Source organism: Fonsecaea erecta, assembly GCF_001651985.1.
Source record: "Fonsecaea erecta strain CBS 125763 chromosome Unknown Scaff2, whole genome shotgun sequence".
Taxonomy (NCBI): domain Eukaryota; kingdom Fungi; phylum Ascomycota; class Eurotiomycetes; order Chaetothyriales; family Herpotrichiellaceae; genus Fonsecaea; species Fonsecaea erecta.
Genome location: NW_017387245.1, coordinates 188,857 through 215,177, shown reverse-complemented (window position 1 = coordinate 215,177; position 26,321 = coordinate 188,857). Strand labels below are relative to the sequence as shown.

Below are 26,321 nucleotides of genomic sequence, written 5' to 3'. Positions count from 1 at the left end.
CTTGAAGATGGACCATCACTGCCCGTGGCTGTCCACCTGCCTGGGGTTGCGGAACTACAAGGCATTTGTCCTCTTTCTCATCTATACGTCTCTGTTCTGCTGGGTCTGCTTTTTCAATGCCGCCTGGTGGATGTGGAAGGAGCTGTTCGAGCAAAGTGGCTATCTCGACGAAGTCGCCCCCATCAACATCATCCTCCTTTCCGTTATTGCCGGAATCATCGGTCTGGTACTGAGTGCGTTCACCAGTTGGCATATATATCTCTGCACCAAGGGGCAAACGACCATCGAGAGACTTGAGAAGACGAGATACTTGAGCGGTGTCAGGACTCTCGTGGAACGAAATCGCCAGGAGCAGCAGCTGAACCACAGCAGACGCAGCTCTGAAGGTGTTGCGGGGAGGTTGCAGCGTGCTGGTGAGCAGTTTCTCGAGTGGAACGCCAATGCTGTCCCAGGGGCTTCACGGTACGAGGAAGGTGAAGAACATACGTCGCCCGTCCCGAGTGTCTACAACACGACACGTCGTGAGAACCCTTATTCTCGAGGTCCGGATCTGTCCGCCGATCCTGGCCACCAACACGATAACCCTTTCAACGACACACCAGCCGTTCGTGCGTTGCGAAATACCTACACCCACATGGAGGCTGCCCGCGAGCGGGAGAGATATACTCAATATCTGGATGAGCAAGAGTCCGAGAAAATGCCCAATGCATTCGATCTGGGCTGGCGTCGGAATCTGAGCCATTTATTTGGCCCGAATTGGTTTCTCTGGCCCTTTCCAATATGTAATACCACGGGTGACGGATGGCGGTGGGAAGTCAGCCCGAAATGGATGGCGGCGCAAGAAGAAGCGGTGCGGAGGAAAGAGCAGAGATTAGTGGCGATGATGGATCATGATCCTCCTTCTAACGGCAGAGGCGATCGTGGCTATGGATATCAAGAGTACGAGCGAGATCGAGACCGTGATTACACCATCAACTTGGGCGAAAGCCACGAGACTGCTGGTGATAGGGACGAGGACCTGTACTCCCGCAGTGCCATGTCCATGAAGCATCTCCCTCCCAACCCAATGAATGCGTCATTCTCGATAGCAGCAGCCGATCAGACCAAGAGAAGACAACGGAGAGACTTCGACCAGGATGAGGCCTTTGAGGTCAGCAGTGGCGACGACGAAGACAGCGACTCAGATATTGGATACGACATTACAGGCAACGACGATGATGCGGAAAGGGGCTGGGTCCGAAGGAACCGTGCCGGCAGAGGGCGATGATGATTCATCTTTGTGTATATATGTATCTATTCGGGAAACGCTGGTCCGTACAGGACTTGAATGAGTCGACGATCGGTTGGTTGGTTCGATTCCCCCTTTGGATACAAACATGCATAGAGACAAACAACCCCCCCCTTCATGGTGTACATGCGTAGATTGCATGCATGTCATGCACCGACCATGGCCCTCTCCGTCTGTCTGTCTGTCTGTCTGTCCATCCGGGTTATGTCTATGTATCATACGGCCGATCACCGGGGGAGGGGCGCATTGCAGGAATGGGTTGAATCAGATCAGATTGAGAACTGAGCTGAACTGGCTTGGATAGGATAGGATAGGATTGGGTTGCATAGGATGCGAGTTTATTGATGCAGGTATAGACAGCGTTCTTTCTGCTCTGCTCTGCCCTGCTAACCACAAGGCAAAAACTGAAGTGAAATAAAACAAAGTTGCTATGGATCGTTCCAAAGGGGTTCAATATTTGAAAGGGATACGGGCTACAGGATACAGGAGGGGAAAGGAATGTTTCCTTTTCTCTCTCGCATGCACAAAGTCATGCATACAGTACACTCTTACATCTATAGGTATCAATCAAATTGTAGGATCTGGGTAGCTAGGCTGAGGCCTGGCATGGGGACCCACCCTGAGCGTCTCTACTCGGTGGTTGCTCGCTTGTACGCATGTTCACTCGCTTGCTCGAAAGACCAAAGCTCTGGGAGATGGACCTAGACACAAGCTCCCTCACGTCCCCTCATCCCAAAGGGCTTCTGTTGAAATTCCATAATAAAACATCCCATCCCATCGTGATCATAGCCCAATCCTCAAACCAACCCAAACCAAACCACGCAGGATCCCCGCATTTTATCGAAGCCCCCAGTCCGTGGGATCCATAGCATGGCTTCAATCGCACTAAACGATGAGCCAGGGCAGAGGACCTACTCCCGCTGCAAATAAAACTCATCCATGCCATTATACCGGCTCCCGGGGCCCCCAGCCGGGTAGAAGATCTTCTTCAGGACCATCAGACACAGAGCCAGAAACACGCCCGCAATGGCCCGGTCGATTGTGATAGTCGGCTCCCGATCCCGCTGGAGAGTCAAAGGCCGTCCGCTCTGTGCAATTGCCGCATTTGCGGCGGCTAGTGGGGCGTTGTGCAGCCCCGTGAAGAACGGCCGTTGATGTGTCGTCGTAGAGGAACCGGTGTTGGATGTTGTTGAGCCATTGGGAGGTTGAACAAAGTCACCCGGCGTGAGCACAGCTTCGGCGGAGGCTTGGGCTGCTTCTGCTGAGGGGGTGGGGACCATCGGGATACATCTTTGGCTCGCCGGTCGGGTGAGGTTGGTCGAGTTCGATCTTGACGAGTGAGATGATGACGAGCGAGGCGGAGGTTGCTGGGAGGGTGGCACCGGCGCCGATGTGGATGGTGTAGAAGGGTGTGGTTGCTGCTGCTGCCGCTCTTGTGGTACTGTTGTCGTCACCTTCGAGTCTTCCTGTGCATTAGCTTCCACTCCATTTTTGGTAGAAGCCTTAGACTGTGCATTAGGATCTCGCGTCTCGAGCGTCATCCCTTCCGGCAGACTCTCTAAGCCCAGATCCTCCTCTGCCGAGACATTGACCCCTGCTTCCCGACAGATGTCCCACCACTCGCGCATAATGGTCTCGTTCGTTTTCTTGCACGCCTCACATTTCCAACTCCGGCTCTCCTTGGCAAGTCTCTTCCTCACGTCCACGGGGGCCTCCAAGCCTCCAACCTGGCCTGCCGAGCCCTTTTCCGCCATGAACGTCCGCAGCGCCGTCAGTGCGGTTCGCACACCCCAGGCAGGCATCCACGTCTCTTCGTGAAACCCAGAGATGCTCAGACAAATCTCGCGGTTCACCTCGAACCTTCCCGACGGGGTCAGGAATCGGAAATTCGGAGGTTTCAGCGGGTATGTGGCCGGCAGCGTGATGCGCCCGTGGTACATCCCCCCGGCGTAAGGGGCAGGCGAGGGAGGTCCCAGGAGGGTGAAATGCCATTCGTGTAGGTCGGCATCGGAGACCGGGGCTGCGAAGAAGGCGGGGTTAGGATTCGAAGAAGGGGATGAGAGTTCTGCAGTCTCTTTGAGGAGGCGCCGGATCGTAGGAGAGGGAGCCATTATGGTTCGATGGTACTTGCAGGCGGGGAGGAGTCGCAAGATCTAGGCTCAGGATGAGGTCATGGGCATGGGCGAGAGACGGCAACGGAGATGCTATTTGAAGGGGATATCTAGGGTACGAAAGGAGGAGGTGCAGGATAATGCAGTTGTTAGTCGTGTTGGGCGTCGATGAACGAGCGAGGTCTCGATCCAGAGCGTGAGGTAAGAAGTTCAAGTTGGGAGAGTCAAGGGATCGATCACATTCCCCTCGCCGCCGCTTGCCGCTTTAAAGACGTCTTTACAAGGCCGACCACATTCTTTCTCACTTTTCATTCTAGGTCACATATTATATCAAGCTTATAGCTAAGACTTGGTCCTCTAGAAGGAACTCTCCCTCATTTTTAGCCATTGAGCTATTCACTACGTGCCACCTCTTCAAGAAGCTCGGAAAGAGGGCTGGGTGATGCCGGTTTTGAGTCAAGAAAGGCAGTCTGAGATGGCGCCATGTTGACTCAAGCAATGAAGTATTTCATTCCTATGACAATGAAAGTGCAGAAGGGTTGGGCTACACGAAGAAAATCTCATTATGTCCTCATGTTTCCAAAAATCCGAAGACCCCATCACCCCGTTGATACCGGGGGATTGTGAATCGTCCATGATAGGAGCGCATACTATTATATGTCTACCTGGTACGGCGAACCATGTCAGTCCCTTTCCTCCCCTCCGAATGTGATATGCCCAGCCATTGGTGGACAGCTTGATCCTATCGCATGGGCCAGAAACACCATCACCATCCACCGTCTCAACTTGGTCACAGCCTCGTCAAGCCGAAGTAAGGGGCGCGTTTCACCATGGCTTCATCACACACACACTCCCCCTTTTGACTTTTCGTTCAGCTCAACGAGGTACTATTACTAGAGGGCTCTGGAATACCATCGTCTCGAAGCCTTAAAAGGCGCGACAGGACGTCGGATGATCTGGACCGACTCTCGTCATACCTTTGCTTCCCTTTTTCTTTTTCTTCTTGCCATTGCATCTTTACTTGATAACTATCTCTTTACACGAGACATCGACATACACCGACCCAAATATATATACCTTTGTTGCTTCTATTGCTTGGGTCCTTCAAGGCCCAGTAATTCTCCATCACAAACCCTAAGGACAATGTGGTCGCCCAGTCACATCACCCGCTCGTCCTCGAGCCATTCTCTCGCCATATCTGTCGCGTCCATGGCCGCATCTACGTCAAGTCCAGAGACCAACTACAGCGAGAATGACAATGACAGCATCTTATCTTCATACCAAGACGAGAAGCAGGATGTCCAATTCAACCTGGAGGACATGCCCCTCTGGCAGCCCAAGAAGCGAGCATTGGCCTTGAATTCACGAGAGCATTTCCTCGTCGCGTCGAAACAGCACCGTCAAGTCCACCAGAACCTGGAGATGCAAAGAAAACGCAGTGTATCTGTGGTGACAGACGACTCGCACGCCACGCTTGCCGAAGATACCTCGACGCCAGACGACATGGATCTCAAAACACCGACTGTGATGGGACTGAAGCTTTCCCACGAACCGGAGGAGCAGCTGGTCAGCGAACCAGCTCCTCCGATCGAGACGGCCGGTCCTATGTCGGATCTCCTGCGCTCCATCCTCCTCCGCGTGGCTGACGTCGAACGGTCTCACCCCACAATCATGTCCAGGGACTACAACCAACTCCAAACTCGCATCACCGAGCTTGAACGCGAGAATCAAACCATCCTCAAGAATCATGCTGATCTGCTGTCCCTGAGAAACGAAGACCTCTCCAATCTGATTAAAGTACGGCATTTGCTCGCTGAAGAAAAGCGAGGACATGCCGCCATGAGGAAATTGAGAGACGAAGACCTGGAAAACGTATTGATGTTGAGAGGGAAGCTTGCCAGAGCGACATGGTCGGGAAGAGTGCAAACGTCGCAACCACAAGACAGACGGTCCATCTTGAGCGGTGGGGCCATCACACCCATTCCACAGAGACTCTCACGGTCCGACTCAGATGATCTGTGGCAACAAGCTCGGTCAGCCGCAATGGAGCAACGTGTTCTGGAGCTTGAGAAGGTAAATACCGAGTTGCGTGCTCGATCCATGACGGCGCCTAGCAATAGTGCTAGTGGCGCAATAGGAGGCGATGTGCTGCTCAGTCGCGTTGAGACCATGTTTGAAGACAGTCTCAGACATCGCGAGAAAATGGCGACCAAAGTTCAGCAGCTGAGGTCAGAGAAGGAGGTACTGCAGAAGGAGGTAGCGACGCTGGAGGATCGCAACGCCGAGTTGGAGGCCCTTGTGGAAAGGCTGAAGAGGGGTGTCAACCTTGGGCATTGACACTACAAGACGGACGATATGATGTGTTTCAGATGAATAAAAACAACCAAACAATCAAACAAAGAGCAAGCAATGGGCCAGGGTAATGACGGCTCAACAGAACACGTAGGGAATAGATACGGAGCACTGGCTTAGCATATTTCCATTAAGACAGGAATCGCCAACTCACTTCATTGCTGCCGCCTTGGTGGCCGCCGCCCTACAATCAGGTGACGCTTCCACGCCGATTGAGTAGCTCTTTCGAAACGATAAAACCGTAGATCTTTAGCTGATATCGACCGGACACCGTAAATCGATACTGGAGTATCCACGACTACTGCCGGCCGACCCTGGTGAATGTGAACACCAACGGTATGCCGTCAGGGTGCCAGATGTGAACCCGGTTCGGCTGGAAAGATGCGTTTTCAGTTTGGCTTGTATCCAATGAGACAAATCGACAGACTCAACGTAAGAGTTCCATGTATGGACTACCTACCGTTCTTGTTGACCATGACAAGCAGGCAGTAATAATAGTATTTGACTCGCCATGTTTTGGGACAAGGTTTTGTTCAATCGGCTGATCAGGGGGCCTCCAAGTCAATGCGGTCAAGCAACTGGTATCGGCATGCCCCTCCGAGGAGAAGATCGAGCTTTCCACCTCACGATGCCAGGCACTTGTTGACGCAGCCTGGATACTTTGTCTTTTTCTTGTCTTTCTTCTTGCAAGCTTGATGGATGTTTCAAGTAGATAATGACTGCTTTCCTTCTGGAAGCTTGTTTCAGAGCAAGGAGAACAAAAAACTTCGGCGCAAGCCGACGCAGTCATGCCCCTCCAAGCCCCTCGGTTTCTCAAGGGTTGCAAACTTGGCGGTGCGAAATTGACTGCCAAATGAGGGAGTGTCGTGGTTCCGTGGAGTTTCTCGAATCTCAGTGACTAAGGCACCAGGGGGGGTTTGGAAAACAGCGAACGCGACGACCGATGCAACACAAACGGAAATTGTCTGCAGTCTCCAGAAGAAAAGTGGGTGGGTGGAGAGCTCTGGTAGCTTTGACGGCTTGTGGGTATCCCGGCGGGCGCGAAAGAGGCGGTGTCCGCTCTGGCTACTGGTGGTGATGGGGCTCTGAGAGCTTTGCCAGCCCTGGCTTGAATGGTAGCAAACTGCTCGGTGGGCTGTCCCCTTGCAACTTGGACCGCCCACACGGAACTGCTCGAAGCCACGATTGGCAAATATGCCGGCAGTTTTTGGCTTTCAAGGCTCTTTAGCTGGCGGGGAGGGGAGTCCGGAAATGCATTGTTCGAAATGTGTTCACCGTCTCTTGCAATGCCACCAGTTAGATCGCCTAAAGATGAGATATGGCGTGATAAGAGAGGGAGTGACCGGCAACCTCATCAGATGCTGGGTCAAGCCAGATTGTCAGGGAGGGGTTCCCCTCGCGGGGCTCTACCCAAGTCCAGGCTGACTCGTCTCGCGGAGCAAAGAGCTGGATGCTGTCCGATTGACTTTGGAATGATTTCATTACCTCCGTTCCACAAGCATCTGGCTTGTTCGAAACCTGGTCGATGTTCGGGAGCGCGCAGAAAACCTCTCCAAAGCTTATGTAGGTATGACTCGTTTGGAACAGATTGACTCGTTGCTATCCTGTCAGGAGAAGTTGCTGTTAATCTTCTTTATGGGCGGTCGAGTTATTCCCCTCTGAATCCCGCCCATGTTACCCACCCAGGTCCACCAGACTGGGTTTGTCCACGAGGATGGGGACTCGGGAGTATGGGAATTGCCTCGAACCAGGGCGCGGAAGGAGGGGTGATGCTTCCTAGTCCCGCCACGTCAGTGAAAAGGGATGGCTGTCTGACCGTGGCAATCTTCTCAGCTGGTCGCTGGCAGAGAGGGTCAGACGGGATATCCTGCGAACCGACCTTGCTAGCGAGCTCCACGTCTTGATTGAAGACCGCCTCCCCCCATGAGATCAAGGAGCTCCAAGGTGCATGGGAAAATGCAGGAACAGGAGCCAAGGCGAGATTCTAAGTGCTGACGATCCGACATTTTGTTCTCTTTCCACTTTTTTTTACTTGGTGCCACGATTGCTTTAATCTTGCGGAGCAACAATGCCAGTCCTTGATTCGGTCAGGTGGCCACCTGTGTTCACCGTTACGGACCGCCATAAGCAATCAATTGGATCGCATGCTCTCCAATGGGAGAAACAGCGTGGGTGTCGGAAGGGTTGTGAGTGGGAGCATCGTTTTTGGGCGTCACGCTGCATAGGCAACGGCACAAGCGTGGGTACGGTCCGAAGCTTGTGGCCGTGAGATTCGAGAGATGGCTGGTGAAGGTGAGGTGGCTGGGGGTCCGAGGAATCACATCCAAGCCTGAGGCACATCAACTCATCGACTCAGCCATCAGGATGGCAATCGCGGATGTGATGACGAGCGCATCTTGGGCGCCTTCTCTGTATCCATGGACTGGGCAGTTTTGCCTGCATGCGTGTGTGAGTGTGTGTCTCGTGACGGGGCCACGGCGGACGGTCAACTCACCATCACTTTTCCTTTCCCTTCCTGATTTGGCCGCCATTCGTAGAATCCGTTCTGGGCTTCTGTGACCCAAATTGCCCAGTATCTCGGAGCCAGGGATGAGGCCTCGAAGTGGGCTGGCTTCCAGCACTCCGGTATCTCGAAAGTGGCCTTCCGCCAGAAATGACAGGTGTAGACAGGCCATGCTAAGTTTCCTAACGTTAGAGTCTAGGCCGGTTTGCTGGGTTTTCGTCGTAGGCTGCCGGGGAAGTGGTTGAAGGAGGGTATGGAGACTGGGTGGATGGATGAGCTCTCTTCTCGAAGGGTGGCACTCGAAGGGAGAAGGAGGAGGGAACGGAGACCCGCCAGCTGGGAATGGCGCGGGTCCGTTCAGGTTTGTTCGGGTGCCCCTCGGCCAGTGATGAGCTGGTCACTGTAGCAATTTTCAGGGGCTTCAGGGTTCTCACCGAGCGGGATTATGGGCTGGAGGAGATGCCTGGGCCCTCGCCTGGAATCTCTGCTTGAGCTGGGAAGGCCGCCCCCCCCCCAGGACATGCCCTCCCCCTCCCCTCTTTTTGCCCCTCCTCCGTTTTCATTTCTTTTCATCGCACACATCTCTTCCCCTGCCTGCGCTGTACTAACACACACCCCCTTCGTCGTCTCTTACCTCGTCGATTTTTGTATCATAATCTCACCGTCGCCATCGTTGCAGCTTGTCGCTGCAGGTCGGCTGATACTCGAGAGCAGACTTCACGCATACACACGTGATCCACTTTGACTGCTGGTCTTCACCAATCGAGTCTCGCCATTCAAGTCACCGCGCGAACCAACCCAGCGACCCAGCCAGCAACTTGCTTGCAGAGAGGAGCCCACAGCTGCAACCAACCCTTCCCAAATCCCTCCTTCTCGCCTCTTCCCTCTAATCGAACTCGACTCGAGCCTGCGCTGATCCCACACGGAATGATCACGGCGACATCAAACCCTCTGAACCAACTCACTTTCGAGCCAAAGGCTTGCGCCTGGTCGGAGGACTTTTAACCCTCAATTTACATCCGCCATGGCCCAGGCTGACGCTGCTACCGCTGCTGAGCCTGCCAATGCCGCATCCGCGACCACGACGACCGTCCCACCCAAAAAGCCGGCGGCGGCGCCAGAAAAGAAGTACAAATGCCAGTACTGCAACCGAGCCTTCAGTCGGAGCGAGCATAGGAGTCGACACGAGCGGTCGCGTAAGTCACCAACTTTTTTTCGGTTGTTGCAACGTGGGGCAATAACAGAAAACCAACCCCGCCATCAACAATTCATCTCCTGTTGAACGGTTTGCTAACATTTTATCCCTCGACAGACACCAAGGAGCGTCCCTTCAAGTGCCAGAAATGTCGCAGCACCTTCGTCCGCCGAGATCTGCTCCTGCGCCACGACCGAACCGTACACGCGAAGGATGGCGGTGTACCTCTGCAGTCTGAGGGAAGGCAGAAGAAGTCGAGTACAACTACAGGGACAGATAAAGGTGCAGGCGCAGGGACGAAAGCGGCGCCCTCAACGGCTCCCGCTCCGTCCAAGCCCTCCATCACCATCGACCCTGGCACGTTGGAGCAGATAGAGGCAAGCAGCGATGGTATGCTCGACCTTGAAACTGCCGCCATGTTGATGACAGACTTCCAACACAAGGCGGCTGCAGCAGCGAACGGTCATCTGAACAACGGCGAAGGATCCATACCCGGCTACTCCCCAGATCGCAGCTCGCTCCTCGAATCGTCCGACTATCTCGGTGGCGCCAACAGCATCCCCCATATGCCCTGGGACAGCTTCATGCCCCAGGGACCCTCGTTGCCCAAAGCGCATTCCATGTCCAGCATGTCGTCGCAAGATAACCTGTCACAGCCGCCGTACATCCACCTGGGGTCGTTACCAACCCATCAAGTGCAGCTTCCTCCCATTATGGAACGCACGAGTTCCCTCAGCGCCTCTCTACCCTCCGCGTTCCATGGTCTGACCGACGCCTTCCCGGTCTCGGGTACACCGACGCCCAATGCGCTCTCGCCTTTTCCGTCAATGACAGGTCCCGTCTCGCCGGTGAACTATCGCAAGTCGCCGGGCCCAGCCCAGCCCCTTTCTTTGCCCAAAGCTCCACAGTTTAACAGCGAAGATGAGAGAGCCATGATTGCTAATCAACTAGGCGGAGACATATCCCTTCCCTCGTTGCCCTCCGTCAACCTCTACCTCACCACTTATTTCAACCTGTTCCACCATCATCTACCCTTCCTCCACCCCGTCAGTTTCCGACCCGAGACAACCGAACCGGCTCTTCTCCTTGCCATCCTTTCCATCGGCGCGCTCTATAATTTCGACCAGGAACAAGCGTATCTGCTTCATCACGGGTCTAAGAAGCTCGTGAACCAGTTCCTCCAGAATAAAGATAATTTCGACTCGCGAAAATGCCCACTTTGGACGATGCAGAGCACGCTTCTCAACATGGTTTTCGAAAGCTGGAGTGGTGGCTCACAAGGCCTAGAGTGGGCGTGTTCCATCAAAAGCCTTCTCGCAAACGTACGTATTCCTAAATCTTGTCGTAAGCGCGAGCTAACTTTTATAGATGGTCGCCGGTAACAAATACGAGCTCAAGCTACGAATTGATGCGCGTTCTGGCAGTCCACCGACCCACCCAGAATGGGTCAACGAGGAGGGATGCAGGAGAACCTACTACGCCGTCTACATCTTTTTTGGAATGTTGACCTTGACATACAATCACACCCCTGCTATCAGTTTCAACGAGTTCGATTCATTACCTCTGCCGTCGTCAGAATCGTTGTGGAACATTGAACCAAGCGATGAGGATTCTTGGCAGGATATTTTTGCAGCTTCGCCCACGATCACGGTCAGGGAAGCGCACGACAGTCTGTTCCAGGGTGACGCCGCCAGGTACAGCGCGTTCGCAACTCGTGTGATGATCAATGCACTCTTTTTGGAGGTTTGGAACCTCCGGCGAAGTTTTGAGTCGTTGCAGGACGTTGTTCTTGAGTGGAAGATTCGAATTGCGTTGGAAACGTGGGAGAGGTCCCTTGATCTTTGCGAACCGGAAACCATTGTCGTCCCCCTGAGCACGCCGCACAAGAGCCACCCGCTGATCTTCAACTCCATGGCTGTGTATCGAAACACCAGGGCTTTCCTCGAAGTGGACCTTAAGAACGTCCAAGAAGCCTTGCGTTATCACAACTCGTACGAGATTGCAGGGGCCATGACGTTATCCCGAGATGCCGTCAAAAGAACCAAGGAGATGATCAAGGTGATCGAGCAGTGCTACGAATGCATGGAGATTGTTGCTATGCAGGGCATCAATTGGGTAACCAAGACCTCCTCAACCAATTGGAGCATTGAGCATCCTCTTTGCGGCTTGGATTTAATCACCATTCTGAGTCTATGGCTCTATCGAATCGAACACGACGACCAAGATGCTACGGATGAGGAGCTTTCTATGTACATGAAAGTTCGGGGCTTGTTTGACGACGATGCCGTCGATTCGAATGGATCGCGTTTGAGCTCGACTGTTGCTCGAGTCTGGGGGTCTATGTTGGATGGCGTGGTTGTTTGGGGGTAAGTCAGGTTTCGCACGCAGCCACCCGGCAACGCTAACATCTGTCACAGAATCTCGAAAACCATGGGTGAATCATTCAAACTCCATGCTCAGGCTCTCGTTGGATATGTCGATGAGATGCATGTGGATCCGGTCACGGGCATTCCACAAGTGTCAGATCAGGCACTATTGGGCATGGAAACAGCATACTAAACCATTTTCCTTTGTGAACTGTGTCGGCACAATTACTCCTCTCTTACACCTTGCATGGCGAACGGAGGCCTTCTTCAGAGAAAATTACGGCGTTCACCAATTTGGCGGGTTCGTCCTTTTGCACCATCGGCTCGATTTACAGCAACCCACCTCCATGATACACTTTGTCCCTCTCGACGATCGACGGCCCGTCCACGACCTTGAGCGGCCAAGACAAGCACCATTCATCTTATCGCGCAACCTACTCCAACTCGATCTCATCACGAACCACATACAAATCTAATCTCCTCCACTTGATACCTTGTGCGCTTAACAGATGCAAGACTCCAACTTTTTGCATTTACTGATGACGTTTCTCGCTCACACAAAAGGATGGCCTTGAGCGTCCACCACGGCCAGCAGGAATTTCTGGCCTCATGACTCTTCATCTCTTTACAACATTTGAACCCTTAGGACTGAGAAACGGCCGTTTGTTTGATTTGATCATTCTTACCTCTGTATACTAGTGACATGGGCGGATGTGGTGTCGCCGGATCAGGATACATTCTGAGTTTTAATTGCGCAGAGCACAGCAGAGCTCTGCATGATATTGCAGAGCCAGGCAGAAATGGGACATCACCAGCAATTAATTAATGATATCCAGCCCATTACCACCTTGACTGTATTCTCTTTCCTTGCACGACTGATGCTGCTGCTGCTCCTCGATTACCACCCAGCGTGGTAGGAGGTATTGAGGTACTACTGGAATGTGGAACCTTGTCGGTGGTGTGGTTAAATTTGTATGCGGCAAAGGTTGGTTTTTTTCTTCTCATTCCTAGGAAGTGGGACCAATCTATGCTCTGCTCGTACCGCACAGAACATACGAGTACGTATTACTGCGTAGTACTCATATGTAGAGCACGGAAGTGGATACCTATTGCCTTTCTGCACCTCGTATGTATGGTACTTTCTCATGTGGTTGTTGTTCTCCGATCGGTTCCGATTCGGCATTCAAAAAAAGAAAAAGAAAAAGAAAAAAAAATCCAAGTCACTTGGTACATACGATAGCTTAGTAGCGTAGAGGCTCCCCCCACGTAGGTGCACAATACATTGGTGTGTACGTATTCATTATTAACGCCTCGTCATCACGGCATAATGGTGACGGGGATGAATGTTTGTCTGTCTATTTGTATGTATGTACTTGATCTGGGGGCGAGGCTAGGCCCCCTTTTGCTCGTAATTACTATGTATGCAACAAGCAACCGCGAGCCAGCATACACTTCGGCCATTGGGCCGCAACTGCCCAATTCTCGAGGTGGTATGTTATTGCCAATGGAATGTCTCTCATTGTTCCTTTGAGGTGGTGAAGGTCTATTCTGGCTTTCTTCTGGGACTTCCTTCTATTATGTTGCGTACAGCCTGAGCTCGGCCCTTGTCTTTATGCCTGCGTGGCCTCTTTGATGACAGTGCAGAGGGCACCCCTGAGCGCTGGTCTACGATTTCGGGCTCCGTTGAAATCGTAGGGTTCGCCGTCAGAACTGTTCTGGTGCCGTCCAAGAGATTGGGCCTGGTCAATCCTGTGGCTTGTGGCTCAAAACCGACCATTGTCCTCTGACCAGAAGGTTCCCGATGCTAGGACTCTGGTCGTGCTTTTAAGCGATGGTGGCCGTGTTCACAATGAAGTAGGGGATGAGGCCCTTTTGACGATGAACCTAAGCAGCAGCCTTAAGAGCGTTTGGCGTTCCATTTCACCCTTCAGTAACTACTTGGATATGCGGCCCAGATGTGCTCCAACGTAAGGAGTCGGTCAAGTTGACAGCCAGCATTCAAGGCAAGAAAGGTCATCCCTCGTAAGAGCACACTCATTGTTGTGCCGACCCTGAATCCTCTTATATACATGTTTCACCCAATGCCGTTGAACTCGGTGGCTGCCCACCACTTCTTCCTCAGTGCCTGACTTACCATCGTCAATTCATCTACCTTTCCGGCCTCGCGATCCCTGGCCTGCAAGAGCTCACATACCGCGTTATCGGCATCGCCTTCAGCATCATAGTAGAAGATCCCAGGCACGCTCTCTGGTGAATCGAACATCTGCCACGATCGATACTCTGGCGGAAGAGGCGGAAATTGACTCCTGGCCTCGCCGTTCTCGAGGCCCTGCACTTCGGGCAAGGACGATGCGTTCCGCTTTCGCAGGTCTTCCGCACTGGAGCACATGTTCAACTCGCCCGAAACGAGAGATACTTGTTGTTTGGTCCATGCTCTGGGTATGCGTTTCTGCTCGTAGATGGACACCGCCTCGGGGACTGTGAGCGTCCCGCGCACAACTTCACTCATCACACGCCCAAGGAAGACGCCGTCTTCGATCGCCGTGGCTGCTCCCTGTCCCACATGGTTCTGCATGCAATGCGCGGCGTCGCCCAGCAATACCACGTTTCTGGCCTCGTTCGACCACCGGTCCATTGGAGGCATCACCAGGAGGGGCCATCGTTGCGTATAGTTGACCAATTTGATGATGGACTGGATAGCTGGGCTGTAATCCTTGTAGTATCCTCTGAATTCATCGATGTCGACCTCTTCCATCTTCTCAACGTAGTAGTCCTTGCAGAACGACGTGACGACGTTTAACTCTTTCCCCCCAGAGAGTGGGTAGGTCATTATATAGCCGTTTGGCCCCGTCCACATGTCCATGGTGTTGGTCAATATCGACGCCGCTTCGGGGGCCTTGGTCTTGATCTCCTCATAAGTTAGCACTCCGCGGTAGGCGGCAACCTTGGATGGAGCACGAGGCTTGACATCTGGGAAGAGATGTTGTCGGATCGTCGATTTGATGCCGTCACACCCGACCACGAGATCGAACGTGTAGGAGATGCCCTTCGTCGTGATGACCGTCGCCGACTTTTCGGAATGCTCAAGCTCTTGCACCCGTGCTCCGACAATAATCTCAACTCCATGTCGGCGCGCCGATTCTGTAAGACCCGCGTGTAGATGGTCTCGACGAGCGATCAGGTGAGGGAAGCCAGTGATCTTTTGGACGCGTTTCGGATCGACTCTCGTCACCACCTCCCCGTTGACCCCCCACGTCCGCACTTCGTCCACCTGCACCAGGTTCTCGCCGATGATCTCGTCGACATCCCAGCGGATGATGTACTTTGAAATATTGGAGAAAATCTGGATCCCCGCGCCAATCTCGCCAAGTTCGGTTGCAGCCTCGAGAATCGTGACCTTGACTCCTCCTCGACGCAGTGCAATAGCCGCCGCAAGTCCGCCCATGCCCGCCCCTATTATCCCTGCGTGGAGGTCGACTGGAGGCATGTTGGATGGGGTGCAGATCAGGCGACAGGGGGTTGGTCGAGGACCGATCTTGTTTCCACGGCGAGACGAAGGACCTAGACAGCCTTCCTTACTCTGTACAGACGGCTCGCTCTCCGCCGTCAAGACGTTTCAGTCCCAGCTTTCGGCAGCCTGATATCACCTGCACGGTGGATTCGTCCTGGTCCAGTGATTGAGCTGAGACTCCACCTTCCAGGCTGACCTGAGGGGTGTACCTCGTACAGGTATCTGGGGTCTGGATCCCCGAAATGCAGGCATTTCCTGGAGAGCTGAGGAGATGGCCGACCTGCTGGGTTGCTAAGGTATCTGTCCGATGGACGCCTGATGGGGATGAGCACAACAATGAGACTTACGGATTTAGGCGACTGGCCGACAGACGCTGACAGCCGATGCATTGATCTTATTCCAGTTTTGGGCAGCTCATACAGCCAAAAAATTGTACTCGGCTGTAGGTTCTTCCTGAGTACGGAGTACACTCAAACTACCCCATACTCGCTCGGTGCGTGTCTTCTCACACGGCAGACGACAGCGACGATTTCGCAAAGTCCGTGCAGCATCTCGAGTTCATTTCGACGATGAAGGAGATGACTACGTAGTGCTCAGCATGGTTCGGACCTCTACGAAAAGAGCTCTAAGCTTGGATGCCTGCTTCATGCGCATTCTCGTAACTTTAACTTTGTGGCACGCGACTGGTATTCTGAAGCCCCTGAAAAAGGCTCTCTCGGTTACGCGACACGGGGCCCCCTCGAGGCCCTGGTGACCCGAGCCAAACTCGTTCAATCCAGCACGGCATACGGAGTACTCTGTCGGCACAGAGAAAATAGCTACACAAGTAGAGCCTTCAATGGCATAGCCATGTTTTCACTTGTTCATCTATCTCGTCATACCGTGTTCGTGTCCGATCGAACCATCCCTGAAACCAGGGGTAAAGAGCTCAGCCACCTCCAGATCTCTGCATGTCATGACTGGTGAGGCTCGAAACGAACGGAAAGACAAGGTTCCGATCGACTGAGAAGAGGAAATCAAGGCATGTGCAATGATCGAGAATACGCGTCACTGACACGGGGGGAGAGTTTGATCCTGGTGGTCCTCGTAAACCCCCTCTTCTGATGCGGTTGACACGAGCAGCTGTACCGCTCAGTTTTGGGCAAGGCAACGAGTGGATCGGGGGGTCAACGGCCGATGCTCAGCCTGGGGAGTGGTTTAGCTGAATCGAGGATAAAGGATGCCACTAGTAGCTCGCAGTGTCGGCGAGGCGAAGGCAATTGAATTTAATTGTCTACTGCGTATATCAAACGAGGCGAAGGAGGGAGGGTCTAGGGCATAATAGTTTGGATGGGGGTAGGGGGGGGGGCGAAGGACGGGTTGGTAGGCAAAGAAGAAACACAAGCGAGAGGGAGACAGGAGGGCAGAGCCAGAGAGACAATACTCATAATATAATATGAGAGACAGAGAAGCCTACTAGCCGGAGTTATCTGGGTCACTGGGGCACCTGGTCACCAATCTACCCGGTACAAGTAGTCCTAGCAAATGCTGTAATAGAGACACAGACACAGTGACAACACCTACAACTCGCCCTGCATACTCCGAACTCACACTCAAACTCAACGCCCATCCCCCGTACACCCACCCACCGCCAGTGCTATCTTCCGTCTCATCCTTTCTCCTTTTCGGAAGAGTCTACTCCGTCCAAGTGTCCTCTGTGCGTGTGGGCTGACAGTCGAGCCCCCTTCATCCCACGTCCACCCTCCCTCAGCATCCTCTGCGACCAACAGCTTCGTGCAGATAGCCGCTAGCGAGCGGCCGGGTCAGCCTGTTGCCCTGACCTCTTCGGCCACCTTAGACCTCTGGCTCACAGGGCCTACCAGCCGGTGCGGCTTGTCCTCTGCCCCTCTGAACCATCACCAGACACCCAATCGGGCGGCCTATCCCAGCCCTCGCTCCACCCACTTCCCCCAATAACCCAGCGAGCCTGCAGAAGAAGCCAGAGACTGCAACGCCTACTCCGTCCTACAGACCGCAGAACTTCAAGAATCGCACACCATTGACCTGTGCCAACCCCAGAAAGACCCTTCCTCTTCTCCTCCATTGAGGTAGTCCCGTGTGTAACAAGACCCGTCCGCCATTTCTGCCCTCTAGATTCCTCCACCGACGACGAACTGGCTGGCCGTGCTGTCTGCTTGCCCACGTTTTGTCGCAGCATTCGAACATGCAGAGCCTGCCCGCCTTGCTGCGCTCTGAAAGGCAATATTTAGCGCTTCAGACCCTCCTCGAGAGTCGGTGAGCCCACCGGTGCAATGTCAGCGTCGCGCAGAGGAACACAAGATTCGACGTCGCAAGGTGCTTCGGCCAAGTCAGGCTCAGTCCTTGCCGCCGCCTTTCAATACACCGAACCGAGTCGACCTTCCCACTCTGCCTCCCGTTCGAGGTCATCCAGCGTCCATCACGCGGGCATGAACGGCCTCTCGCCACGTCGCCGTGCTCAACAGGCTGCGATGAACAGCTATGTCGCCAGCACCGACCTTCCTCCACCGCCTCCTCCCATCTTTGTCCGTGCCTTGTATAACTATGAAGCCGATGACCACACCAGCTTGAGTTTCCGCCAGGGGGATATAATCCAGGTGTTGACCCAGTTGGAGAGTGGGTGGTGGGATGGCGTGATCAACGACGTTCGGGGCTGGTTCCCCAGCAATTATACCGCCGAGATCACAAATCTGGACGAACTGAGCGAGGCGGGTCTAGGTGTCCATGATGAGAGTGAGACCGGGTCAGGCACCGAGGAAGAGTATGATGAAGAGGAGGAAGATTCAGACGCGCACACTCAAGATGAGGACTCGGACTTGCCGATTGAGGGTGGTCATTCCCAGGCGCAGGAAGAGGCGGCGTTTTGGGTTCCTCAGGCGACCCCAGATGGTCGATTGTTCTATTTCAACACACTGACCGGGGTCAGTACGATGGAACTGCCGTTGGAAACGCCAACAAGTTCGGATGAGAGCGGACCCCGAGATCGAAACAATTTTCACGTACCAGAGCAAACGAGGCCGCCGCCCGAGATGATGGCAGGAGGGTACGGGCAGAATGAAGAAGACTACGATGGGTCTGCTTCTGAGGCGGACGGTGAACAATCATTCTTGTCTTCGCGCAAGAAAGGGTCCAGTTCTATGACTTCTGCCAGTATCTCAACCTCAACCTCCATGGATTCCCTCAACGCAGGCTCAGCCAGCTTCTATGCGAACCACCCCGCCCTTTCAGACTTTCCTTCTACCCAGTTTGACTCTCTCAGCATGTCAATGGCCCCGTCTCGTCTGGGCCCCAGCTCAACTTCATTCGCAGCAGGGCTACCTCCCAAGCTGTCCAAATCTCCCACACCCCGATTTTTCCTGGACGACGGAGGTGTCACTGCTGTCACGTGGAACAATCTGGTGGAAAATATGCGCACTGCCGTCGAGGCGTATCGTCATGCAATTCACGTCCGCGCACGGGCAGACTATGTTCGAAGGGCAGAAGACATCTCAGACCATCTTCGCATGCTGCTCGCTGCCGGTTCAGGAACCACGGATAACCACTCAGGAAACCCTTCCATAATATCGTCAAACAAGGCCCTGTACCCTCACTTTCGGGAGATGATGTCCAAGTTTTCGAAACTCGTTCTGTCTTCGCATATCGCCGCCGCCGACTGGCCGGGGCCTGACGCATTGACGAAATGTCTACAAGAAGCCGATGGCGTGATGAATGGGGTATACGGCTATGTAGAAGTGGCTCGGCAGCAGAGAGGAGAAGAGATCCCACGATTGTTCCCTGGCTTTATCATGGCAGTACGGTTGGAGGGAGCTGGCGGGACAATAATATCGACAGCCAAACCAGCTTGGGCGAGGTTTCGTTTATGGACTCCAATGATGAGATCGTCTACCGGCCCTCCGAACCACTCGACGCCAACCTACTTCGACGCATTGAAGATTCCAAGAGGACCTTGTCGGCTGCGATTCGTCGCCTTGAGGAGGTTCTGGTTCTCACCGAAAAGATCGTCACTCCCGCGCGGCTATCTGCGATAGGAGATATGATCTGTCAAGGAGCAGGCTTGGTTTTGGAAAAGTTCCGACCCTGGATCTCGCACGTCGAGTCTATCGATCTTTCTGCGCTGGGAAATGTGTTTCAGAAACCGTCGCTGGTGGATTTTGGACCGCAGAAGCAAAAAGCCTACGATTCCATTGGCGAGTTGGTGGCCACTTGCCAGGCGGTCACCATGCCACTCCCGGACGAATGGGCTGAAGTGCGTGGCGATTCTCTGGATACTCGCATAACCAACGTTCGACATGCTTGCCAGCAGCTGGACACTCACGTGGCCAACGTGGGCTACGCATTGGAGCTGTTGCTTCCTGCCACCGCCCTAAACCCAGCTACGGCGACGAACAAGCGGGAGAATCGCGTGACGGACGGAGGTGAGACCTATCAGACTCATCATCTTCGATCCGACTCGAAGCACGCGGCGAATCTGCGCCCTGCGTTGGCAGACCTCGGTCAGTCAAAGTCATACACGCTTGGTGAAGATCCCATGGCAGACAAATTACGTCGACCGCCGACCAAGGACAAAGCAAGGCAATTCTTCGGACAGATCCCGCCGGATTTGAACCCCGTTAAAGCCACTATTGAGCCGAGCTTCTCTGCGGACGAGGTCCCATGGTATCTACAACTCGACCACGCGGACGAAATCACTTATGATACCAAGAACGACCCTCCGCAAGTCAAAAGCGGAACGCTCACGGGACTAGTTGAGCAACTTACGCGACATGATCGACCGGATACAACCTTTACAACGACCTTCTTACTCACCTACCGTTCTTTCACGTCAGCTTCGGAGCTCTTTGAGCTTTTGGTCAGGCGGTTCAACCTTCAGCCACCTGCCGGCCTCAATCGAGACGAGTATTCCGTTTGGGAAGAGCACAAGCAGAAGCCGGCGAGATTTCGAGTTCTGAACATTCTCAAGTCGTGGCTGGAGCAGTATTGGATGGAGGCCGACGATGGCAACAGTCAAGCATTGTTAGAGCGAATGCTGGCTTTCGCGAACCGCACATACACCACGACGAAGATTCCGCTAGCAAAATCTCTAACCACCATCATCGATCAGCGACTGAAGGGAGGGGAGGCACTTTCCAAGAAGCTTGTGTTGACTCTCACCAATTCCGCCCCGGCACCTATTCTGCCCAAGAACATGAAGAAGCTCAAATTCCTGGATATCGATCCCAAAGAATTTGCGCGGCAACTGACTATCATCGAATCGAAACTTTATGGCAAGATCAAGCCGGTAGAATGCCTGGCCAAGACATGGGAGAGAAAGAGCAAGTCGGACAGCAGCGATACCGCTCCTAACGTGCAAGCTCTCATTTTACATTCCAACCAGTTGACGAACTGGGTTTCCGCAATGATACTGGGACAATCAGAGGTCAAGAAGAGGGTGGTTATCATCAAACATTTTGTGCTGATTGCTGAGGTGAGTTGTGCGACAACTGCTTTGACCTTGTACCGGTACTAACGTAATGAATAGCAATGCCGTGTATTGAACAATTTCTCGGCTGTGACAGCCATCATTTCAGCACTGGGCACTGCCCATATCGTCCGACTGAGTCGAACCTGGCAAGCTGTCAACCCCAAGACCAACGCCATCCTTGAGTCCATGCGCAATCTGATAGCCTCCTCGAAAAACTTTGCGCTTTATCGTGAAACACTACGCCAGGCAACCCCGCCGTGCATTCCTTTCTTAGGTGTCTACTTGACCGATCTGACATTCATCGAAGATGGAATTCCGTCTCTGACCAAGAACACAGAGTTGATCAACTTCGCCAAACGGACTAAAACTGCCGAGGTTATTAGAGATATTCAGCAGTATCAGAACGTGCCTTACAGTCTCCATCCCGTCCCCGAATTGCAGGAGTGGATTTCCGACAACATGAAAAATGCCGGAGACTCCCACGACGACATGTTCGCTCAGAGTCTCAAGGTTGAACCTCGTGAGCGAGAAGAGGAGAAGATTGCACGGCTGCTGTCCGAGTCGGGGTTCCTGTGAGCTGCCATATGCACAAAGGCTGAATCACTCGACTGTTACAATTTGCTTTTGTCCGGAACAAAAGTATGTTTCCGCTAGAACGAGGCGGCTTTGGCTATACGCACAAAGTCAGCACCACGCAACGCAACACCAACTGACGTGTTTGAGTTGGACGCCCGCAGACATGAAATCAATTCGGCGCATGGCCTGGGAATAATGATGGCAAGCATATGGTATCACGACGAAGAGATCTGGGATTGGATTTGGACGAGGAGATATGTGCCCACGTCAAGTTAACGAAGCTCTGCATACATGTGAGTATGGGAATCTGGCTGCATTGGGGATTCTGTTGGACCTGTGAGAGCCGGAGGCTCTTTTCTTCCCCCAGGACTGGCGGCGTCTTGTGTCTTTGCTGAAGGGGGAAGCATGAAACAAGCGATAGTCGGGATAATGGGGACCTGCAGAGGATCAATACAGAGAGGGCCATTTCCGTGGATTGGATATGGGTGGCTTTGTTCTTGTCTTTTTCCTTCTTCTGTCTCTGTGCGTGCGCTCTTTATCTCCGTCTCTGTCAGAAACACAAAAACAGCTTTTCGTATAGACCAGAATCAGTCCCTATATAGCAAGCATGTCAATCTCTCGTGCAAGCTGCAAGGCTGCCGGCTCCTTTGCCGGTTATAACCGTTGATCGCCTTTTTACCGATATAATAATTACCAGCGACATACCGCGACCACCCAGAGACCATCACTACTGGTTGATAACAATCACGCACAGACTGTGCTGGTTGTTTCTCCGCCTCGGTGACAACTCCGCACTTCTCACCACCACCACCACCACTAATACCACTGACTACCAAGTTCCAATGCATTTCTGTCCCTCATCGACCCTCTGTTTCCCCGTTCCCTGACACTCCAACCAAGTCTCGTCTCTCTGTACATGCCTTCCCACCTCACTACCTCGACCTTTACAGCTCTTACACGCAGCTTCCTACCCGTCGCCGTCCGCAGACCTTCGACAACCACTGTTTCCCCGCACCGACTCATCTCGCACGCTTTCTTTCAACACCCTCAGCTCCAGATCTCCATACACACGATACGCAGGATGTCTTCCTCCGTCTCCGCCATGGGCAAACGCCTTTCGGGCAAGACCATCCTGGTCACCGGCGCCTCCTCTGGCATCGGCCGCAGCATCGCCCAGGAGTTCGCTCGCACATCCCCGCAGAACCTCAAGATCATCCTCACGGCCCGCCGGGTCGACACGCTCAAGCAGGTCGCCGCCGACATCACCAAGGAAGTGGGTGAGGGCGTGAAGGTCTTGCCGGTGAAGTTGGACATTTCAAAACCGCAGGAAGTCAGCAGCTTCGTGGGCAATCTGCCTGAGGAGTTCAGAAACATCGACGTCCTGGTCAACAATGCAGGCTTGGTCAAGGGCATGGATAAAGCGCCGGATATCAAGGCCGAGGACATGGAGGTCATGTTCGCCACGAACGTGACCGGCCTGATCAATATGACTCAGGCCGTTCTCCCTATCATGAAGGCCAAGAAAGGAGATAACGGCGAAGACGTCGGCGGCAGAGGGGACGTCATTATGATTGGCTCAATTGCGGGGAGGGAGGGCTACGCCGGTGGAAGCATCTACTGTGCCACCAAAGCTGCAGTGAGGACATTCACGGATGCGCTGAGAAGGGAGTTGGTCGCCTCGCGCATACGAATCATCGAGGTGGATCCAGGGCAGGTCGAGACGGTACGTTCGGGGCCCCTTATGGCTTTCTTCCCAAATTGCCCCCGAAGGAGGAGGTTCTGTTTGATATTGGAGACCAACTGACACTGACTCGTCGTGTGAACTGGTAGGAATTCTCCATCGTCCGCTTCTACGGGGACAAGGCCAAGGCCGACGCCGTGTACAAAGGTGTCGAGCCCCTGACACCCGACGACATCGCCGAAGTTGTCGTGTTCGCGGCGGGAAGAAGGGAGAACGTCGTGCTGGCGGACTCCTTGATCTTCCCGAACCATCAGGTCAGGCTCCCTCCTCTCCATCCCATCCCTCTATCCCCCCTCGTGATGCATTTGTCTCGAAAGCGTTGTTGTTGCCACGTCCTATCTCTTCTGTGGCGTCGGGAGAAGTTTTCTCTCGCCCAGAACAAGCAAATTTCATCACAAGAAGATGAAGAAGTTACTGACGGATGTGAGTGTAGGCTGCTGCGACCGTCATGCACAGAAAATCAACATAGGTGACGGAGACGACTCCATGGAGGTCATCAAGATGGCGAGAGGGAGTGTGTGTGTACCCGGGTGGATCTAGCCCTAGCTCTCTTGTTCTTGTCCAGCTCAATCACTATCTCTGGACCCCAGTAGCAGCGTCGCGGTGGTCGTGGTCAGATGGAAGACTGTGGCGATATATACGATCCAGAACAGGACAGAGGAGAAACCCACTCGATGCCATAACATGTACAGAACCTACAAAAAGTATATAGACTTATACTACCGCCGTTTAACGGAACCGAGACAAAGACGAACGAGGGCCTTTTCATACTGCTAGAGAGGAGGGCCTGGAACTTGAGAGATGCAAAGGGAGAGAGAAAGACCTGTGCTTGTGTTCGCCTACGCTGTTTTCCAATATCCCTACTGCTGCGTTCGTAGACGATGCGTCGCATCTCCTCCTGCCCCAGGCAAGCCGCAGGCGGAAATGTCACAGATGAGCTAGGTGCTCCCAGCCCCAGCAAATCGCCGTTGTGTCGTTGTTATTAAAGCACCAGGCCCTAGCAGCTCTGCTCCAATGGCTGAGACAGTTCTAGCTCCTTTGCCAATTTGCGCAATTCAGCCCAAAATAGCTCAACGACGCTCTGGCTCTGAATCTCCGGCTTCCCGCCGGCGCGGGCTGGTTCCAGCATCGTCCTTCTGCCACCGGGATCGGATGCAATGTCGTTCCTTACTGTTGACTCAAGAGTCTCATTGTTCTTCCCTGTTATCATTCCAGAGTTTACTGAAACTTCGCCGCCTGTGCGCAACTTTCCTTGCGTTTCTTCAGGTGATCAACGGCCATTTGGGAGGCTTTTTAACAAGTTAGTCTCTTAGTAGGATGTGGTTGGGCAACGTTGACTTACTTCGATGGCTGGATTCCGCCGTTGAGGCGTTTGGTGACTGTAACTGGGACATTCGCTGATGTTGACGCTTCCTAGTTCTTCTGGACAATTTGCCGCTGTACTGCTGTTTGTTCTTTTCTTTCGTCTTACATCCTCGCCGTCCACTCTGGGGCTCCTGGCCTCGCGGGATTTTCATTTCGACATTTCTCCGCCTTCCTCTGCCCATCACCGGCCCAAGACTTTCAGGCTCACGAGCTCTAGAGTCTTGAACCTCTCGCCAATCTTGGGATCGCACTGCTCCACTGGCCTGATCATAACGTCGCTGGCGGTAGCTCTCGCATTGTTTCTGCTGCCCCGTCGACTCGGGCGACCGCGACCTTGTCTGACGACCTCTTTTTTTGGAAGCGCGAGGTTGAACTGGTTTGGGGTCACCAGTCACTCCAAGAGCAGCCAAGCGTTCTTCTTGCTCAATAGATAGGCTTGTCTCAGCCGCCTGCTGCAGTGGAACATTGTGATAAACATGTTGAGCGTCGGCAGTTGACGGAATCGATCCATGACGGTCGTTTTCAGCGTTGCCGTAGCTTAGGACCATGGCGTTTTGGCGCCGATAAAGTTCCTCAAAAACCACTACATCTCCATGAGAAGCAATATCTGCAAAAGCCGGATCGTCCTTGACAAAGTTCCAATGTCCGGTCTCGCTCACGGGCTTGAAGTAGATGGCGTCTTTGGTATTGCGGAAATACTTCGAGACAATGACTGATTGCTGCGATTCCATCCAGTCGTTCTCGTCCATGGTTGCGCCGAATGCTTGTATCTTTCGTTGGACCCATGAGAAGTGATTCACAGCCTCAGCATTAACGTCATCAGGAAATTCGAGAGCCTGGAGATCATCTTCGGAGTCGACATGATATTCTTGGGAAAATTCGCCACGCCACTCCTCACGTGCATGCATCTGGCACTGAGATGACTGAAGGAGGTCTCGACATGGCTTGTGTGACAACGGGGGCTGTATAGGTCGTTCGAGGTCATAAACCGCAGGCTGGGATGGACTGATCAGGGGTTCCTTTGGTATGGTCATTGAAACATGAGATACGGGCTGCCACGAGTGAGACGGATACCGAACAGGACGTGTGGAAGATGGCCGGCTACATGCGACACGAGACGATGGGTCCGGTGAAAATTCGCGATGAGCAAGGTCACTGTACTGCAGTTGATTCCCAGGGTCTGAGCTGAGAGACGTGCCGTAGCTCTGATCGTATCGTTGTCTTCCATCGGCGGCACTTTTTGGAACATTGTCAACAGGTCGACCACGTCAAAGGAGGCCTGGCTTCACTCACAGGGTATAATCAGTCTGTTGCCTGCCGTAGTCTTCATGGTAGTTGACGTGGTTGCCTTCTTCACCTCGACTCTGTCTCACTAGAGGGTCTGTGCCATTGCAGTAACCACTCGTGACGCCATTTGTATCAGAAACAGGCTCTGCCATAGCGCGATGCTGCCCTGGTGGTCTGTCTTCGTAAGGGCCAGTTTCCATCACGAGCCAAGGGTGCGGAGCGAGCAATAGCCGAGATTGCCCTTTGGCAAAGGCCCGGTTGGTCGTCAAAGAATAGGACTTTCACCGTCAGGAGATTTAGTAGAGAAGACGCAGACAAAGCAGAGGAGGAGTGAATCAAGAAATGGCGATGAAGAGAGTGACGGTGGGAAAGAACAGTCGAATTGACAGTGCTTGGAGACACGCCTCGACCATTGGACTTGAGAGGAAGTGAAGTTCAGAGTGCAGAACACAGAACAGGGAACAAAGAAGCAGAGGCAACCTCTGACTTTCAATATGGTTGGTGTAGCCATCCACGGACGGAAGAAGAAAAGCACAGAGTTCGTGGA

At 53.4% G+C, this 26,321-nt stretch overlaps 8 protein-coding genes across 8 annotated transcripts; 5 read left to right on the top strand and 3 right to left on the bottom strand.

Annotated features, from left to right (window-relative positions):
* Window positions 1-7: 7 nt before the first annotated feature.
* Window positions 8-1,267, top strand: AYL99_01840 (hypothetical protein; the record flags this gene model as incomplete). The annotated part of the gene is made up of 1 exon (XM_018833356.1): window positions 8-1,267. One exon carries the CDS (start codon window positions 8-10, stop codon window positions 1,265-1,267), a length of 1,260 nt encoding a protein of 419 aa, XP_018695980.1.
* Window positions 1,268-2,199: 932 nt separating this feature from the next.
* On the bottom strand, window positions 2,200-3,399 carry AYL99_01839 (hypothetical protein; the record flags this gene model as incomplete). The annotated part of the gene is made up of 1 exon (XM_018833355.1): window positions 2,200-3,399. One exon carries the CDS (start codon window positions 3,397-3,399, stop codon window positions 2,200-2,202), a length of 1,200 nt encoding a protein of 399 aa, XP_018695979.1.
* Window positions 3,400-4,608: 1,209 nt separating this feature from the next.
* AYL99_01838 (hypothetical protein) lies at window positions 4,609-5,736 on the top strand (the record flags this gene model as incomplete). Its single annotated transcript, XM_018833354.1, has 1 exon — window positions 4,609-5,736. The coding sequence occupies one exon, from the start codon at window positions 4,609-4,611 to the stop codon at window positions 5,734-5,736; it is 1,128 nt and encodes a 375-aa protein (XP_018695978.1).
* Window positions 5,737-9,278: 3,542 nt separating this feature from the next.
* AYL99_01837 (hypothetical protein) lies at window positions 9,279-12,008 on the top strand (the record flags this gene model as incomplete). The annotated part of the gene is made up of 4 exons (XM_018833353.1): window positions 9,279-9,450; window positions 9,567-10,771; window positions 10,818-11,815; window positions 11,867-12,008. 4 exons carry the CDS (start codon window positions 9,279-9,281, stop codon window positions 12,006-12,008), a joined length of 2,517 nt encoding a protein of 838 aa, XP_018695977.1.
* A 1,881-nt stretch (window positions 12,009-13,889) lies between these two features.
* On the bottom strand, window positions 13,890-15,302 carry AYL99_01836 (hypothetical protein; the record flags this gene model as incomplete). Its single annotated transcript, XM_018833352.1, has 1 exon — window positions 13,890-15,302. The coding sequence occupies one exon, from the start codon at window positions 15,300-15,302 to the stop codon at window positions 13,890-13,892; it is 1,413 nt and encodes a 470-aa protein (XP_018695976.1).
* Window positions 15,303-17,617: 2,315 nt separating this feature from the next.
* On the top strand, window positions 17,618-21,381 carry AYL99_01835 (hypothetical protein; the record flags this gene model as incomplete). The annotated part of the gene is made up of 3 exons (XM_018833351.1): window positions 17,618-19,140; window positions 19,176-20,808; window positions 20,863-21,381. The coding sequence occupies 3 exons, from the start codon at window positions 17,618-17,620 to the stop codon at window positions 21,379-21,381; spliced, it is 3,675 nt and encodes a 1,224-aa protein (XP_018695975.1).
* A 1,081-nt stretch (window positions 21,382-22,462) lies between these two features.
* AYL99_01834 (hypothetical protein) lies at window positions 22,463-23,591 on the top strand (the record flags this gene model as incomplete). The annotated part of the gene is made up of 3 exons (XM_018833350.1): window positions 22,463-23,104; window positions 23,212-23,376; window positions 23,556-23,591. The coding sequence occupies 3 exons, from the start codon at window positions 22,463-22,465 to the stop codon at window positions 23,589-23,591; spliced, it is 843 nt and encodes a 280-aa protein (XP_018695974.1).
* A 749-nt stretch (window positions 23,592-24,340) lies between these two features.
* AYL99_01833 (hypothetical protein) lies at window positions 24,341-25,926 on the bottom strand (the record flags this gene model as incomplete). The annotated part of the gene is made up of 3 exons (XM_018833349.1): window positions 24,341-24,411; window positions 24,465-25,723; window positions 25,781-25,926. The coding sequence occupies 3 exons, from the start codon at window positions 25,924-25,926 to the stop codon at window positions 24,341-24,343; spliced, it is 1,476 nt and encodes a 491-aa protein (XP_018695973.1).
* Window positions 25,927-26,321: the final 395 nt, after the last annotated feature.